An 18970-nucleotide genomic window follows, 5' to 3' on the forward strand; every position below is an offset into this window, starting at 1 on the left:
AAAACTGATTTGTTTGCCTTTTCACAGCTGAAGTGGTTGGACAGCCTTAGATCAGCCTGCAGCTCCATCTGAAGACAGCAAGCACTGCTCAGAATAAATCTGATTTTGATTCTTAAGCAAAAAGTCTGGTATGGACTACAGATAAATTTCAAAGATGATGGGACTTCCCCGATCCATAATCCACAAATAACTCTCGGAACAGTTATGAATCTTCCCAGGAGTGGTCAACCAACTAAAATCTCTCCAAGAGCAGAATGTAAAATCATCAAGGAAACACAAAGAAACTCGATATAATGGCCAAACAACTGCAGGCTTCTCTTGCCTTAGCTAAAGTCAAAGTTCATGAATCGACAATTACAAGAACACTGGGAAGGTTAGGCTACGTGCGAGAGTTTGAAATCGAAAACCAATGCAGAAAGACGGACATGAGTCTCAAGCTTTTGAGGAGATTGTTTGACAGAAAAGCCAAATGAGTTTTCTGTGTTAACCGAACAAGCCTATACAGCATCCCAACAGCCAAACAGAGCCTGCAACTTTTGTGTGGCATTACTTTGTTGGAAGGGTGCAAATTACAGATGTGTTTGAGGGGGTCTGACCACCCAAAAACCAGAAGGCTTGATCCCATGGACATAAAAACACAATGTTGGGGGAAGGGGGTTGGGTGTCATAGAAAATAGTCTACCCATAATATGAATCCTTACCTGTAAATATAAAGATACATTTCTATCTCATGGTTTTAAATTGTAAATTTGGCCACTCCTGAAATCCACTCCATACCAGTGGAATTAAATGTGCTATAAATAAGGGATGTGCATTTATTGCATGGGCTATATATTATTTTGGAGCAGTCCCGTTGTATGAGACTCAACTGTAAAATAAGTAAAATGTTCATAAATATGATTATTCCTATATACAAAAAAAAAATATATATATATATTTATATTCAGTTTATTTGAGTTATGACTGGTTGCGATATTAAAACAATGTATAATTTGGGGGTATGACTGGTTGGGATATTAAAAATTGGATCATTTGTCCTGTGAAATAAACCAGTTGCATGGCTTTTGGATAATGTGAGGCAAATAGGCTATTAAACAGTAGAATTGTTGTGTAACGTAAATAAGTGGGTGAATGCTAGTTATGTTTACTACTATAAAGAACAACTACTATTTAAACCACTGGGTGTACTGAGGGCATGAAAAGGCTCTGTATTACCAAAGTTCACAATATAGTCCATTCATAGCACCATTACCATAGAAAATGAAACCGTTTCACAAAAGTGCCAACCAGTACAGGACATAAAAACACGTATGAAGTAGTCGAGTTGTTTAGATAATAAATAACACAATACATTAAAGTATATCAATAAAAGGGAAAACATTTAATAGATTATTATTGGTCGATACAGTGTGAATATGGACGCTAGAGTCCTGAAGTAAGTGAACACTAGAGGTCGCTGTATTTCTCTGAGATGTGGCGTATGACGCCTCACTCGCTCTAATACGGAATTCCCAATCATCTCCATTCAGACACAGCATAGGGCCTCAAGCTCGTACACCTCGACGTTAGATACGGGTACAGGTAAGACGAAATATCTTTATATACATGTCAGCTCCTCCGGTTTGGCTGGACATATAACTAGAGAAGGAAGACAAACGTTTTTGTGGTATTGAAAACGACTTAATGCATAGGTGGCCATTTTACAATCAATATCTCAAAAGCTTCGCCGTATTAGTTACTTAAGTAGGTTAATAACTAGTGTTGTTTGCCTTATTTCTAGGTTATATTTAATGCCATTCGTTTATTTGACATTCATGTCTTAGTATTTCTCCTCAGCGTCAGTTTACCAGGGTAACGTTAACGTTACCTGAAGCTAGCGAGTTGCTAAGTTACCTAGCATTGCTAATGTGTTGATACTGTTTTCAAAACAGACATGAAATTAAGACATTGTTTATTTAGGATGTTAACATGCTGTTGGTAAGGTCTTCTAAGCGGTAGATAAATGCCGAGGCCGTCTGAAGTGTGAACAGTGAGTTAAACACATTCACGTGAATTCTGCTGTCTCAGATGACTAACGTTAAGTTACCTAGATTGCATTGTTTGGCTAAAATGCCATAAGTAACCAAGAATGGGTTTAATTTTGAACCCATAGTTTCCTAAACCTCATATGCCAATGTGTGGTAAGTTTCCTTCGGAAATGATAACCTCAATAAAATGTTTCCTAGAGATTAGCTTATGAATCATGCTAATATTGGCATGCTTTATTGGCAAAGGAGTCCCCAGATGCCCAAAAATATGAATTGTTTTAAAACAGTCATGTAGATTTATGCTTTTTGTGGACAATTTGCCAGATGCCTATATACGCCACAAAAATAGTATAATATTAAAATTAAAATAACTTGGTTGTCTTGTCACACATAAAGCACATAAAAAAATCATGTTCAAGCTTATGATGAATAAGCTGACTGGTGAAGAAAAGTATTTGTATTTGTTGTGCTTTGTGTCCTCCTTTTGTTTTGAATCAGTCAATGTGTCTTTACATGATCCAACCCACAGTTGTTGAACATTTAAATTTTCAGCCAAAAATTTAAATTATCATCATTTACTCACCCTCATGTCATTCCAAAACTATATGAATTTCTTCTGCGAACACAACAAAATGTATTGCTTATGGTAATTAAAATTATTTGGTTACCAGTATTCTTCAAAACATCTAATTTTGGTTTCCACAGAAGAAAGTAAGTCATCACATAAAGGTGTGTAATTGATGACAGAATTTTCTGGTAAAATATTCATTTAATGCAAAATGTGATTTTCTTTTACCTTAAAGGACTCCTGGGCCCTTCTCTGACTGTAATTGTTGAAACTTTGACAACCTACAGATCCTGTCCTACTGATGAATGTGGGTCAGAGAGTCTAGCCTTGCTTTGGCTGATCTAACAAGATTAAATGTGACCAGGCTCAAGCAGTTTGACGTTCACAAACTGTTTTCCCACTATGATCAAGCAAAGCGCTTGAGTTTTATATTTAATACAGTGCCTCAAAGGGGTCATCTGATGCAAAATTCACTTTTATATGGTGTTTGCATATAAATGTGTCTTTGCAGTGTGTGGACACAACCACCATACAATGTTAAAAATCCATTCAAGGATTTTTTTAATCCTCAAAAAGCCTCAACACTCAATCAAGCCATTTGGATTTTCTGAGCAATATGATGTCATATTGCTCATGCTCCGCCCACGACCATTGACGAAATGTCCCGTATTAGCATATTTCCGCCCTCACCCCTCAGCCATTTGTATACTGTCCACCAAGGCAGCACTTTGTGTCTTGTGTGACACCCCCCACTGAAGAGAGAGGTGGGGTGAGCAGTTGCTCATTATCATTTAAAGAGACATGCACTGAAACCGAAGCTGTTTTTGAGGAGGTAAAAAGTGTTGTTTTACACAACCATTGAGGAATTTTAACCAAAGTATGTTACAAACTTTACATGAAGCCCCTAAAGAATCATACCAACTTGTGTAAAATGGGCATCTGATGACCCCTTTAAAAGTACTGAAATATTATGGGTAATAATGAATGAATGACCATTATTGCTATTAATAGCAATCCCACTTACAGGCTGAAAGAAGAGTTTATATGCAGAATATATCGTAAAGCTGTGTTCATTTATGAGTTTAGTGTGTAAAATAGTTGAGAGATCATAAAAAGTCTGTGTCCTCTTCAACAGCTGCGACTCTAATATATGTCACCATAAGCTGGGCTGATCCTAACGGTGTGACGCCACTCCATCTTGTTTATTTCCCCGGTTGTAAAACCTCTGGGTCAGTGATTTAGCAGGGCTGGGTCAGTTGTGGGACTTTGCCTCTCTTGATTCACAGAAGTTACACAGAAGAAAAAAAAAATTTGTTGCAGATACTTGAGCATTTACATCTAAACTTGACTGCGATATGTGTCTGAATCCGAACAGAATCCTAATCCTAATTTTATCCCTCAAGAGATGTATTTATTGAACATATTAGCCGTCCTGTTGGCTATAGAAACAGCTGTCTGTGTACACAAGAAGCCCTAGAAAGAACGATGTGAGAAATGCTATTAATAACCCAGCTAAACCCAATCCTGCTGGTCACATGTTCTGATGCACCAACCCTCGGTCACTCTTGCCTCTAAAATGTGGCATCTCGAACGTCATAACATGTAAACAATGACCAGCAAAACTCATATCCTATGCACCACAACACACAGCAGACATGCCGCTAAATATAACCCTGACCCAATGCTTGTCACTTCACACTAGCTCCGGTATGATGCTTAGTTAGATTCCTATAAGTCGCCTGTTAGATTTGCTTTTTCTCGTAAATATGTATGCAAGTTCATTTTATTTAGAAGACCTGGATGAATCTTTTTTTGGCTCTTGCTTTTTTCCTATAGAATAATTTCTAGTTCTGCCCTATTGTTAACACCTCTACGTAAGTGTTGTTTATAACACTGTATGTAATCCGCAACCTGTTGTCGTTGTTACATCTGCTTTATGTAGTACCATTTTCAAATGATAAGTGTGATTATTCTATTTGAAACCTGATATGTTTGCTCTCGCAGATACCCTACGGAAGTGTTTGGACGCTGCTGTAACCCTAGACCAGCCTGCAGCACCATCTGTGAAGTGAAGCGGTACTCATCCCTGAACTGATCCTGTCTGAATGCCCTCCAGCATGCTGGACTACATGTGAAGCAGCAGAGTTCTGGAGCAGAACGGGGAGAAGAGAGGATTTATCTGACACGAGCAGACCGGCACAGAGACAATGTCATCCAACAGGGGCCAGAACACCCACGGGCTCAAACAGATTGGGCTGGACCAGATCTGGGATGACCTGAGAGCAGGAATACAGCAGGTCTATACACGCCAGAGCATGGCTAAGTCACGCTACATGGAACTCTATACGTATCTTACCAGGCACGGCGGGATGAATGGGGATTAATGGGGGCAGCAGCTGTGGCCAGCACACTGAAAGTCTTTGTCTTGTTAGGTGTGGTACAATGTGTGTGAATTTTGCACTTGAAATGAGAATAAGTACAGAACTTTTTTTTCTCAATCTTTGGGTAAGTTCTGAAGGTGGAATTTATAGGTTTAGCTCAGGCCCTTAAGATGCAGTCATATTTACCTTTGTTCGGAAAAGTTTTGTGGGCGAAACCGTCATAATGGGTGGAATAGCTACAAGATCGGGAGTTTCGTTTGAGGGCAAAAGAGTTGCCCGTGCAGAATTCTCTCTTGGTCAAGTAGAGCTGCAAGATGAATTGTCAAAAGATCGTGATCTCGATTCAAACATCCACACGATCTCATTCCTAAATGACAACGATTCACCTGTATCAAAATCACATTAGAACATTCAGATCTGCGTTGGCTGACCCAGAGAGAGCAGTTGTCATGTATAGGTATGAAACCGCTTCACAGTCTTTTCAACCACACAGTATCGTTATTTTTGTTACAAATGTTCATATTATCACAGAAGTACTGGGTTTATAGTTCGGATAAAAACACTGATATCTACAGAAGCGATCAACATAAGTTTTAAGAGTAAATCACCTTTTGAAAGTAACATGGTTCTTCAAATAATGATTGTATCGATGAAATCCTGGTAGGTGGTGACAAGTGACTTAAAAATGTATTAGTCACTTAATAATTTATTTAAGAGATTCGTTAAAAAAAAAACACTGATTCATCCAGTAATGGAACAAGTGGAGTATTAGCTGATAAGTGAGCCTTTGAATCATTTTTTCAAACCGATTTTGGGTGGTTATTCGTAACACCGAATTTCTCTGTGGTGTGGAAGGGTGTTTTCAGAGCGCTGAATTTCTCTTCCCAATATACCAGGGCCCTTACAATCTCCCAGTATGATGCCCACGATCGCAACTTTAGTGTTCACACTACGAGTCAACATGGCGACGGTAAATATGTGGGATTATTAATCCTTTTTTAATATTAGAGAACATGAAATCATTGAGTGTAAAAAACACTATTTAAAATTAGCTTCATCACGTTTTTTTTTTTTTAAATAACAGTAGAATTGTGATCTATATATTTGTTGAGTAAAATGTGAATCAAAAAACAATGCAAAATCTAAGTACATGGTGTCATTAGTTTTATTTGGCTTTTTTGTAATGCCACACGTCACTGCCAACGAGTGTTTCATTCTAGAGCTCTTCAGAGCAGTTGGGGGAAATTAAAACTTACAAGCGCCTCTGTCCGCTTTCAAATTAGCAGTTTTGCATTTCACCCACTAGTGCCACATCATACACAGAGGCGTAATTGCTCTGAGTTTCATCTGCCACCCACAGATGTCATTCTCTACATCTTCAGTAATGTCTATATCCTTTTATTTGTCTGCGTTTGGCCCTGACTGCACACAAAAAAACGTTCTGCTGTTTTTGCAGGTTTCTTTAGCCCTGCTGAGAGTCTGAGCATACACTGTAGGTTCAATATAGTATCAAAGTGCTGGATCTCACGGTTAGTGATAAAGGTGTGAAACTTAGCACCCAGAAAAACAAACGCACACAAACGAAATCGTTCTGGTAATCACTGTTTATGTGGTCACGACCTTTAAGCTAATGCAATACTAAGCTAATGAGACATAACCGCTTGCAATAAATGCACACCCATGTAGAGGACTTTTATTATCGGTGACTTATTTCTGTACAAGATGCATAAATGAGATGGTTTGTGATTTGTGATTTTTTTTTTTTACAGTTAAACACATTATTAACACATAGCGTTATTGCAGCACCTCAATTCCCATTGCATCTGTTTTCAGAAGGTTGTGCTTTCGCATTGAAACACTGCGACATGATGACGACACTACAATTCACTGAGGCCTCGGCCTCTTTCTTTGCGTTTCTATGCATTATGTTAATATATTTCGCATTGTGAAATGGATGCTTGCAGAAGTAATATCTGGACTAATATCTGATCAAGGTGTTTTAGGCAGATCTGGAGCAGTGTTCTTTGTTAGATAGAATAGATCCCTTATGTGGGACACTGAGCTTTGAACTGAAGGTCCAATGCATGCACAGATAGATGCATTACACTCTAAAGGAATTGGGAAAACATTAAAAAGCATAATATGGCACCACAAATTGTTATGGAATAAGTGGGTTGGAAAAGAGGTTTGAACTACATCTGAATTTCATGTTAAGCGAACTGTTTTTACTCGTGCTTTTTTTGTATTAGATTCAGACGTGTTCGAGAAACAATCACGGAAGTAAACTCTAGGTGTGTAAGAGACGCTGGCACTGTTAATCCACAGTATGTATTCATTTGTGTACCCTGATACAGCGACTTGGAAGCTGACATTGAAAGCATCATCATTATGGAATGGCATTCTGTCAGTGTAAAGATTGTTGTAATATTGTTTTATGATCTGTCTGTCATCGTTTCCTCATTTACTATCTTAAGACTTTAACCTACTGTTCAGACATGTGTATAACTACTGTACCAGCGTGCACCAGTCCAACCAGGCCAGGGGTGCTGGCATCCCCCCCTCCAAACCCTCCAAGAAAACTCCCACACCTGGTGGGGCTCAGTTTGTCGGACTAGAACTCTACAAACGACTGAAAGAGTTCCTGAGGAGCTACCTGACAAACCTTCTCAAGGTAATAGCCTACACTGTGTTTATTGTCTGGGATGCATGGTACATTAGGGTCTAGGGATCATATTGATGTTGGTCAATTCTATAAATAAAGTTTGTCTTTAAAATATGAAACCGTATAGTAAACTCTATTGTAGTTTCATTATGCCTAATTTTCCTTGAATAATGTTGGAATTCTATTTGTTTGTATTTTTAATGACAGACAATGTATATTTACATTGACTACTGGCACTAGAATGGATAGCAGTGTGAGTTGTTGTCAGTTCTCCAGACATCTTCCTGACTTCTCCTGTTTCCCTCCTCCATCTGTGTGTGTCTGGCAGGATGGAGAGGACCTGATGGATGAGAGCGTTCTGACGTTCTACACACAGCAGTGGGAGGACTATCGCTTCTCCAGTAAAGTATTAAACGGGATCTGTGCTTACCTCAACAGACACTGGGTGCGCCGAGAGTGTGATGAAGGACGGAAAGGAATTTATGAAATCTACTCTGTAAGAGAAAGCACACACCCCCCCTGCCTGACTCATAGGTTCCCGTTTTACATTCACACACATTGTGTTCATAAGACTTGGAATAATAACTACACTACATTGTAGTTAGCTATATTTATTGTTTATAATAGTCAATATATGCATGCATACCTGTGACCACACATCATCTGTATCTTTAATTAACATTTGCCTCGAGACTTTGTGAGAGATTTGATTACATAACTTCTCTTGACTTGTCAGAACTTCTCTTGTCACTTGACTTGTTGGCACTAAATCTTGCATTTCTTGATCTTGTGCATGTATTTCTATGCCTTGAAAACTTAAATGTTTGGTTTATTGTGATGTTTTCCAGTGATTTAAACTTATTACTACCTAGGTAGGCTAAACTTACTGTTCACCCCTGAACTATAATAACATAATTGCCTTGGAAAATGTATTATAATTCAGATTTGTTTAATGGTTGATTGTTGTTTTATTACTTATATTTGTTTTATATTTATTATATTATTATTATTATTAATTGTTATTAATATTTTAAACACAAAATAACTTATTAAATATAGTCTGTTATAGTGCAGTTGTAATAAAAATGGTCACTTAAAGCAGTGGTCATCTCATGCCTCATTGCAGTAATAAACTAATAAAATAAATCTCTTTTACAGCTTGCTTTGGTCACTTGGAGAGAGTGTTTATTTAGACCTCTTAACAAGCAGGTGAGTCAACTGTTTATATTCGTGTGTGTGTGTTCTGTCTGTCTGAATGAGTATATGTAAATTTATATACCCCTGTGTTTTATTTTATATAGGTGACAAACGCTGTGTTAAAACTCATTGAGAAGGAGAGACATGGGGAGACTATTAACACCAGACTCATCAGTGGAGTGGTGCAGTCCTATGGTGAGTGTGGCAGCGCTGCATCTGTCCTGTTGTCTCTCACAAAACTTGAGCCAGATGTCCTGTAAGGATATTTTCAAATCTTGTGCGAGTCATGTACAGTAAGTGGAATAATCCCAGTGCTGTCTGGACCTTTGAAGCATTATGTTGTGATTTGGTTTGTCTTTTCCAGTCGAGTTGGGCTTGAATGAGGATGATGCATTTGTGAAGGGGCCGACATTATCAGTTTACAAGGAGTACTTTGAGACACAGTTTTTGGCAGACACCGAGCGCTTCTATACACGGGAAAGCACAGAGTTCCTCCAGCAAAACCCTGTTACTGAATACATGAAAAAGGTAAGCTAGTGACAATATCATGTGTGAATGATTTAGATGCTAGTTGCAGGGGACTAGATTAGTTTTAATGGGAAATTAGTTTTACTACATAAGCATACATTTCTTCTTGCGTTAAAACTGTAAGATCATGTGTGCAGGCGGAGGCACGGTTACTGGAGGAGCAGCGGCGGGTACAGGTGTATCTCCACGAAAGCACACAAGACGAGCTGGCTCGCAAGTGTGAGCAGGTCCTCATCGAGAAACACCTGGAGATCTTTCACACGGAGTTCCAGAACCTTCTAGATGCAGATAAGAATGAAGGTCAGCCAGTGCTGCAATGTCACCTTTATTCGGAGGAAATACATTTTCTGACATTTCATTTTGAAAAAGCGAACGTTTAAAATGGCACACTTAGTTTGACAGTCAATACACTTTGTTTATAATTGCAGATCTCGGTCGGATGTACAACCTTGTTTCCCGGATCACAGACGGATTGGGCGAGCTCAAGAAACTCTTGGAGTCCCACATTCATAATCAAGGACTGGCAGCCATCGAGAAATGTGGAGATTCAGCACTCAATGTAAGTCCTGAGGCCTTTCTCAATCTGTGTTCTTGTCTGTACTTGTGTTCTTGTGAAACGTCATCTTTTGTGGCCCAAGTACTGTCCCAATACACAAGTTTGCATTATGACAAGAACGGTTAAAAATCCCGGAAGTGTTCTTGACACGTCCATTTTACCGAGGATGCATCGGTTGGTAACTTGTGTGAACTTGACGGCTGAAATATCCCAGCATTCATTTCGGATTTCGAGGAAGATCGAGGCAGGTCAATACAGACAATTTCTACAATTTCGTATGCTATTTCATCACTAAATTCACTTGGGAGGACATTTGATGCGAGAAATCAACTGTGTAGATTTTAAATATTGGCATTTTTACGAAAATTTATGCCGAATCGAAAATGTGCTCAACCGTTTTCGGAAAAGTGAGAATCTCCATAAGCACCTGCGGGTGTTAAGTTAGCTTGCGAGCCAACCGGCCAGTCTGCTCACAGACTCGTTTTACCCCACTGTCAAGAGACCATTGCCTTTTACCAACGTTTTTTCCCGCCGTTGGCAAGTGATGTATACACAAACAAACAACAGAAGCAGAATGAAAGGAGACAGGCGTTGCTTTATTGTTATGATATGAATATACATTACATTGTAGTGTACAGTTGTAGAGTAATCCCTTGAGCTGAGGGTAGGCTTGGGCGATAAAGCCTGGCTGTTATCAATAATTGTTGATTGTCAATAATTGTCATTATGTTTGGGTACTGCAGACGCGGGTGTGCGGGGGTATTATTGCGCAATACCAGCAAGAACACATCGTCTCAAACTGTCAGCAGCATTCTGTGTGCTCGTCACCTTGTGAGTTCATTCTTCCTAGAACAACTAGCAAGAGCGTTCTCCCCAAGAACACAAGTCCGTTCTTTGCATTCTTGGTTTTGAGAAACACCCCTGGTGTTGCAGCATAAAGACACCGTGATGGTGTGGACAATACTTTCGGTCTTCAGCTGCAACTATGGAGAGTAATTCCAAATTTGATTGAATTGATTTGAACCGATTAATTGATTTTCTGAAAATGTGCCAAACCTGTTGGAAGCACAGCTGAACCTGAATTGCCTGAAGTCAGGGCCTCACTTCATTGTTTTGAAGCATAGCAGATCTATTCTTACCATGACAATGTTTTTTTGTCTAACTAGGCTTTTGTATTTCAGAGATGTGACTCAACCTTTGCTTTATGTGAGCCCCAGGGTCTTTGTTCATGTTTTCCAGTAACTGTTCTTTTTAACAACTTAATTTGATCACCGTTTGAACTTGTTTTCCAGGATCCTAAAATCTATGTCCAAACTATATTGGATGTTCACAAGAAATACAATGCCCTCGTCATGTCTGCGTTCAATAATGATGCTGGGTTTGTGGCGGCACTCGATAAGGTTTGTGATCTACAGTACTGTGCAAAAGTCTTAGGCACGTTGGTATTTTCACCAAGAATAATGGTTTTAAGGCAGTTGTATATATTTAGCTATAGTTTGCCAGTAGGAAATATCAGTTTACATTTCCAAGCCATTCCTTTTGCCATTAATTGTAATAATCCAGTTAGATTTGTGTATGCACACGGAGTCTGACAACAGCCGGAGCTTCACACGATCTGAACTCACCATCATTGAGTCTGTCTGTGATTACATGAAGAAACAGAAAACAATTGAGACAGACAGACAACATCCAGAAGAATTGCGGCAACGTTTCCAAGATGCTTGAAGGAACCTGCCTGCAAAGCTGCCTGAAAAACTGCAAGTGATCGTGGACAAAAGCTGTTTTAAACGCAAAAGGTGGTCCCACCAAATATTGATTTGATTTAGTTCAAGTGAATTGATCAAATCTATTTATGACATTATTTTTGATAGCATTCTCACTTTACAGCATTTTAAAGTGCCTGAAGCCTTTTACAGTACTGTAGCTTTGCAGGTAGGTTACTTCTGGATTTAGTCTGTCTGTGTTTTTCTGTTTCTTCTTGTAATCACAGACAGACTCGATGATAGACTTGAGATCTGCGTGTGGATCATACCGGCTCCTTGTGCATAAGAAAATCTCACTGGATTATTACAGTTAATGGCTAAAGGAATGTTTGAAAATGTAAACTGAAATTTCCTTCTGACAAAAAATATATAAATAATGGGCTAAAGGTTTTTTTTTAGCTATTCAGTTTTATTTACAGCTCTGGTGTAACTTTCACTCTGATCTGTGCTGCTCTTCAGGCCTGCGGAAGATTCATTAATAATAATGCGGTAACAAAGATGGCACAGTCCTCCAGCAAATCCCCTGAGCTTCTGGCCAGATACTGTGACTCCTTACTGAAGAAGAGGTGAATTCTCTCATTCATGGTCATGTCATACATTTGTCAGCCAGAAATGACAATGAAAGTCTGTTCCACTGCCATTATTGCAAACACATCAGTGTATGTTTTAGTGTTTGAGGCTTGACTCTTTGAATGCAGTATTCTAGCAGACTTATGAAAAAAAGCTGCTTCTTTAGGATTGACAAAATATCTCAAGAAGAAAAACTACATTAGCAAGGTTATGTGTGAAACTCCACCACAAAATATTTTAGTGCATGGACTCAAAAGATGAAATTTGACATGAAAACTGTAGGAAAGGTTGTTTTCTTTTAGGATTCTGCAGTTTCAGGTGTGTATGTACCACATATGATTCAACTGAGTGTGTGTGTGTTTTGTTTTGTTTAGTTCAAAGAATCCAGAGGAGGCTGAGCTAGAAGATACTCTCAACCAAGTGGTGAGTTTCCCTGTCCTCCACGGAAATAAAGTGCTTTAAGGATCTGGACTTGGAGCAAACATCAATACCTGGTTTCACAGACCAGGTTTAAGCCTAGTCCCAAACTAAAATGCATGTTTGAGCTGTTTTAACTTTTCTAAGGCAGATTTATAGAAGCTCTACATTAATGTCCTAATTTAACTAAGGCCTAATCCTGGCTTAATCTAAGCCGTCTGTGAAACCAGGCCTTAGTGTTTAAGTGAGAATAGTGTTTTCCCTTTTAATATTTCTAGATTTTAATCAGTTAATTAAATTTGAATTGAATTCTTCAAACATAATAAATTAAATCAATCTTTTAAAACGTAATCAAATTAATTTATACCCATTCATTTACTACAGAACATTGAATTGTTTTTGTCAAATAAAGTGCTGCACAACATAGTTTTTTATTTATATATATATATATTAGGGCTGGGGGAATTAACGCGTTAATTTTTGCGATTAATTTGAAATGTTTAACGCGTTAAAAAAAAATAACGCAGCACCTTTTTTTTGCCTCGTTTTAATGATTTCCTGCTGCGTCTGCTATTAAACAGGCTGAAATATGCCGCCCCTCCGTGTTCGGCGATCAGGTTTCATTCTCGCGCAGGTTTCATGAGCGGGTCTTTTCCGCTCAGTATGTGCGTCGCGTTCTGTGCTCCGCGCGCGCGTGTGTGTTGGCGCGCTCTGTCGTTAACGGCCCAGCAGCAGCGCTCTCTCCGTTCCGTGTGTGTGTGTGTGTCGGCCGCTCTGTCGTTAATGGCCCAAAGGCTTCAATCATGTACCAAGCACTTGAAAAGTAAAGTCCACTCAAATGACGTGAAATTTCTCTGTAGACTTCTGTTTGCTGAGCTCAGCTGGTATAGTCACAACAATGGTAAAATGACCTGCTCTGATCACATGCTCTGGTAATAATAGCTTTGTAGGACTATATTTTGTTTTGATAATTATTAAAATAATAATAATAATAATAACCTGTTAAATAGATTATGTTGATTATTGAAAAAGAATAATATATTGATATATTGATGTTTAATATTTTAATATAGGGCTATTTTCTGTTCCTTTTTTTTTTCCTGTGTTGTTTAATTAGGTGATTCTAAGTTTAAATATTGATGATTACAAGCTTGGGGGAAACGCAATTAATTGCAATTAATTACAGAAAATGTGCAATTAATTAGTTAATTTTTTTTAATCGATTCCCAGCCCTAATATATATATATATATATATATATATATATATATTGTAATATATTCCTCTTATAATTTCTTTATATTATACCAAATGTTTATGACGTCTATAGTGAAGACCTTTTGATTTTGTGTTTTCTATTTGATGATACTTTTCTTTCTTTGGTTTAATTCTGAAATCCTGGTAAAGTGAGCTTTCAGCGCAGCACTGGAGATGATGTTCATGTGTAGTGTGTGTGTGTGTGTGTGAGACGCTGAAAACACTGAGATCACGTGTGCTTGAGTATATGTGTAGTAGATGCAGAACATGGCGGCGACTTTTCACGCTTTAATAATCCCAGACACTAGTCCATCTCTCAATTGTAATTTAATCAATTGTACCGCCCTTATTTTTTTATATTAATTAAAAACCTATCAAATTCCGTATACAGTAATTTCCATGTTTATGTTTGAGTTCTGCGAATCTGTCTGTTTTTTTCTGCTTCAGAGAAATAATAATGACCTAGTTAATCTGTGACAGACTGTTCAGAATGGAACACTAAAGTACTGTATACAGCACAGCATATACTGTGTTCTGCATTATAAAAAACTGTAGTACAAGCTATGCAGCAAATGTTTAGTATTTGTTCTGTGCACCGTCCAGTTATCATCTTAGAAATGAGTGTTTTTTTTTTATTTGCAGTCTTTTATCAATCAAATGTATTTTCTTTTTACATTGTGCATAATCCAAATTCACGCAAAAACATTTGTTTTTGTCAGTCTGATCAAATAACGAGTCAATGAAGAGATCATGGTTGATTTAATGCTTTCGTTCATTACACTGGATATAGTGAGTGCATTGCATGCTCTTTGTTGTGTATGTGTTTTGTGTATAAATCAACAAAACAAAATGTTCAAACTGCACAGTATGCATACTGTATGGTAGTATGCACAAATTGCTGAATGTAAGTCAGTGCATGTGACTGACAAGATTCTCCAACATCCTTTCTCATCAGATGGTGGTTTTCAAGTATATTGAGGATAAAGACGTGTTCCAGAAGTTCTATGCCAAGATGCTGGCCAAAAGACTGGTGCACCAGAACAGTGCCAGCGACGACGCCGAGGCCAGTATGATCTCCAAACTGAAGGTCTGTGCACTTGTTTAGTGAAGATGCTTTTCCTTCTAGGGCTGGGTATTGACACAGATTTCACGATCCCATTCCATTTCGATTTACATTGCGATTCGATTGAATTTCGATTCCATATTGATTAATTAGGCTATGTATCAGGTACAGTACATGGCAAAAAATCTTACACTATTTAAACATTTAAATGGTGGCTTTAATAAAAAAGTGGAATTTTTTATTTAATTAATTTAATTTTATGAAGTGCTTTGTTTGCACAAAAAAATTATTTACCACTTTATTTATGAAAATATTGACCTGCAATCCAGTAGGGGAAGCTCTATGACACATGCGTGTTGACTCAAGACCGGAAGTTGTCCCGTGAATGCGCTTTGGATTAAATTATTTTGTGCCAAAATGGTATTTATTGTTTGAATTTCATAATAAAATCGACAGATTTTGAGAGCTGGGACTTAAAAGTAACAAAGCACAACGTTTATTGCGATTTATTGGATGGGAGGTGTGCTTCAAAGTTTTCACTCATCAACTGAAAGCAACATAGACTAAAAGATCGATTCTTAGGATTTATGAATCGATATCAGTTTTTTTGAGAGGAGTTTTTTCTGCCCACCCTCAGCAAGCATGTGGTTTCGAGTACACCTCCAAACTCCAGCGCATGTTCCAGGACATCGGTGTCAGCAAAGACTTGAATGAGCAATTCAAAAAGCACCTTTCCAACTCGGAGCCTTTGGACTGTAAGTGCTCAACACTCTGGCTTTACATCGATTCCTCATGTTTGTTAATGTTTGGAGTGTTTTATAATATAACCTGCATGTTATTACTGATGAATAAAAATGCAAATGAAAGACTCCGGCTCCATCTGTCTCGCAGTGGATTTCAGTATCCAGGTTCTGAGCTCTGGCTCATGGCCGTTCCAGCAGTCTTGCACATTCGCTTTACCATCTGAGGTGAGACGCTCAGACGCTTAACCCTGTCATTTTCCAAGCCCTTCACACCCTTCCACGAGCTGAGAACAATGTGTGATTACACTTCCATCTGATGATAGTTTTTCAACGGCTTTGTTTTTCACAGTTGGAGCGGAGTTACCAAAGATTTACAGCTTTTTATGGAAGCAGACACAGCGGCCGGAAGTTGACGTGGCTTTACCATCTATCCAAAGGAGAGCTGGTCACCAACTGCTTCAAGAACAGATACACTCTGCAGGTTTGTTCTTTCTTCATGGCTGTATCATGCCAGCGTGTGCTGGATGTCAAGTGAAGATTGTAGGACTCGGTGTCAGACGCACGTCTCTGTGTCGTGTGTCCGCAGGCCTCCACCTTCCAGATGGCCATCCTGCTCCAGTTCAACACTGAGAACAGCTACAGCGTCCAGCAACTGGCTGACAGCACACAGATCAAAACAGTGAGTGCAGGACCATTACTTTATCTCTATAACAAGTCTTATACCAAACGGGCACAAATATACATTGGTTTCCATTACATATTAAATTCATACTTTGAACAAAATGAAACCTAGCAGAAACAATAAGTGATTATATTTATGTAAAAAAAAAATGTTTTAATAAAATATAAATGTTTAATCCACTTGAATTATCCAAAACATGCTATTTGAAATATTCCTCAAAACACTGTAAAAGTAAATTGATTTGATACAATGTTTGTATGGGGAGTTGTTTTTCTTTTTATTAATAAAGTTTTTAAAATGTAATCTTTTCTCTCTCTTTTTTTTGTGCATTTCACAGGATATTTTGATTCAGGTCTTACAAATCCTCTTGAAATCAAAGTTGCTGGTAAGTGTTGATAACTGTTGCTTATAGCATAGAGTGCGGATCGGGCCTCATTTTTCTGTCCGAGCCCGGCTCAGTTAAAATCTCATTTTCTCATACTAATGACACATGTATGTTTGTGTGGAAAGCCGCTTTTATTAAGCAACTTGTAGTAAAGTATTCGGAAATGTCAACAGATGAGCACATCAGTGCACACGGGACAACAGGCGCACATTATGCACGTGTTTCATTGTCACAGCTACATAAACAAATTCCGTACGCAGGAAGATGGATGTTAGGGTAATATTTTCAAGTAATTTTTTTCACAAAAACGAACCTTTGCATCAAGTGAAACGGGCCCTATTGGCTATACCTACATAATAAGCTTTTTTAAATTTAAAATGTTCAATGCCTTATCGCGCTGATGTGACCGAGCCCGACCCGAACATCATTTCTAAATATCTGTCCGAGCCCGGCCCGTCGGGCATCCATCCTCTATTATAGCAGTGTTTCTCAACCGGTGGGTCACGACCCAAAAGTGGAGTGCGTAGTCAAAGAAACAACAAAAAAACGCAGTTCCACGTTTTGTTGTTTTTCATGCGAGACTTTTATTTTGACAGCCAAACATACAGCCGACATGAAAGCTCTTGACTTTTCTGTCAATTGCAGTTTAATGCTTGATTTCAAATTCCTAAAAATTTGGGTCAGGCTTAATGACCATTGGAAAATGGGGGTCCCACGGCCAAACCAATTGAGAACCAGAGTAACTTTAGGATCCTTAGGGAACCGTCTGCTGTTTATATTTACTTTATTTGCCATTTTGTGATCAGAAATGTTTAAATGTCTTTGTTTTAAGTAAACTACTGTTTTGTTGTAACTATATATTTAAAATTCAAATAAGAAATCTAAATATTATTTCTTATAATATGTATATTTTGTTTTCTTTTTGTAGGTCTTGGAGGATGAGAATGCAAATATTGATGAAATGGATTTCAAGCCTGATATATTAATCAAACTTTTCTTGGGCTACAAGAAGTAAATGCCTCCCTTCAGCATTTTCTTACAGCTTCATGTTTGATCCGCATAGTATAAACTAATTGACTTTCAGTGACATTTGAAAACTGTATTAGTACACATACAAATATTTTTAAATATTGCACATTTGTCTATCTACACTGTGTGCAGTAAAAAGTTACGGGTGAATATCAATGTGCCAATGAAGACCGAGCAGAAACAAGAGCAGGAGACGACACATAAGAACATTGAGGAAGACAGGAAGCTCCTCATACAGGTATTAAAAATAAACTAGCAAACCCTTGAAGTTCAAATCAAACTTTGTTTTGATTCTACATGTTTTTTACGTTCTTGTGCAGGCAGCTATCGTGAGGATCATGAAGATGAGGAAACTTTTAAAGCACCAGCAGCTTTTGGCAGAAGTGCTGAACCAGCTTTCCTCACGATTCAAACCTCGTGTTCCTGTCATCAAGGTAACGGGACTGCAGGACTCTGCAACTCAGACTGCTTATGAATCATTCGTTAGAAATATTAAAATCTGTCTTTTTTTCAGAAATGCATTGACATTTTGATCGAGAAGGAATATCTGGAACGTGTGGATGGGGAAAAAGACACTTACAGTTACTTGGCATAAAAATGTCCTCTTGTCCTTCCTTAGATATTTGTCTGATGTTTTGAGGAATATCAGTGGGCACAGAGGATTATCCTCTCAAGACCTTGTTGCCAAGTAGGACAATTTGACACTGGACTTTTCCCTTTAAACTCAGACTGCTAAAGCGGCCAGTCTTTGTCTTTAAGCCCTTAAGCTGCTCAGGATTGCCATTTACTTTTTAATGTGTAAATACTGAACATTGAACTTTACTCATAGTGGGACCCAGAGTTGCATGCTATTGCCTATCATCGTAAAAGGACAAAATGCTGATTAATGTAATTCCAATGACTTTTGGAAAACTGACAGATTGGTTTGACACAGAAATATCTAAACTAAGAGGATACTGTACAGCAGCACTCTGACTATAATCATGTTTGGCTGGCTGGTTAGTTGCATTATTACCAGCCTTGAGAACACCATTTGTATAGTGCAGTTCATTTTATAAATGTCATGAATAAACTTAATTTTTCTTTATGCTTTTTCATTGCTAGGTCTAGTTCATCCTTAAATGTCTAGCCTGTAATGCATCAA

At 38.2% G+C, this 18970-nt stretch overlaps 1 protein-coding gene across 2 annotated transcripts; it reads left to right on the top strand.

Annotated features, from left to right (window-relative positions):
* The first annotated feature begins 1409 nt into the window (after positions 1-1409).
* cul1b (cullin 1b) lies at positions 1410-18913 on the top strand. 2 transcript variants are annotated; one of them, XM_079601674.1, is made up of 23 exons: positions 1533-1581; positions 2831-2902; positions 4600-4942; positions 7470-7647; positions 7967-8134; positions 8797-8847; positions 8940-9030; positions 9200-9363; positions 9501-9663; positions 9792-9922; positions 11212-11319; positions 12142-12248; positions 12627-12675; positions 14880-15011; positions 15625-15742; positions 15879-15955; positions 16080-16211; positions 16317-16409; positions 16750-16797; positions 17726-17808; positions 17959-18064; positions 18147-18260; positions 18341-18913. In XM_079601674.1, the coding sequence occupies exons 3-23, from the start codon at positions 4803-4805 to the stop codon at positions 18419-18421; spliced, it is 2334 nt and encodes a 777-aa protein (XP_079457800.1). In that variant the 5' UTR covers positions 1533-1581; positions 2831-2902; positions 4600-4802; the 3' UTR covers positions 18422-18913. The 2 variants fall into 2 exon arrangements, with proteins under 2 accessions (XP_079457799.1, XP_079457800.1); XM_079601673.1 differs by lacking the exon at positions 2831-2902 and having other exon boundaries at positions 1410-1581.
* The last annotated feature ends 57 nt before the right edge of the window (positions 18914-18970 follow it).

Source organism: Phoxinus phoxinus, assembly GCF_949152265.1.
Source record: "Phoxinus phoxinus genome assembly, chromosome: 24".
Classification (NCBI taxonomy): Eukaryota; Metazoa; Chordata; class Actinopteri; order Cypriniformes; family Leuciscidae; genus Phoxinus; species Phoxinus phoxinus.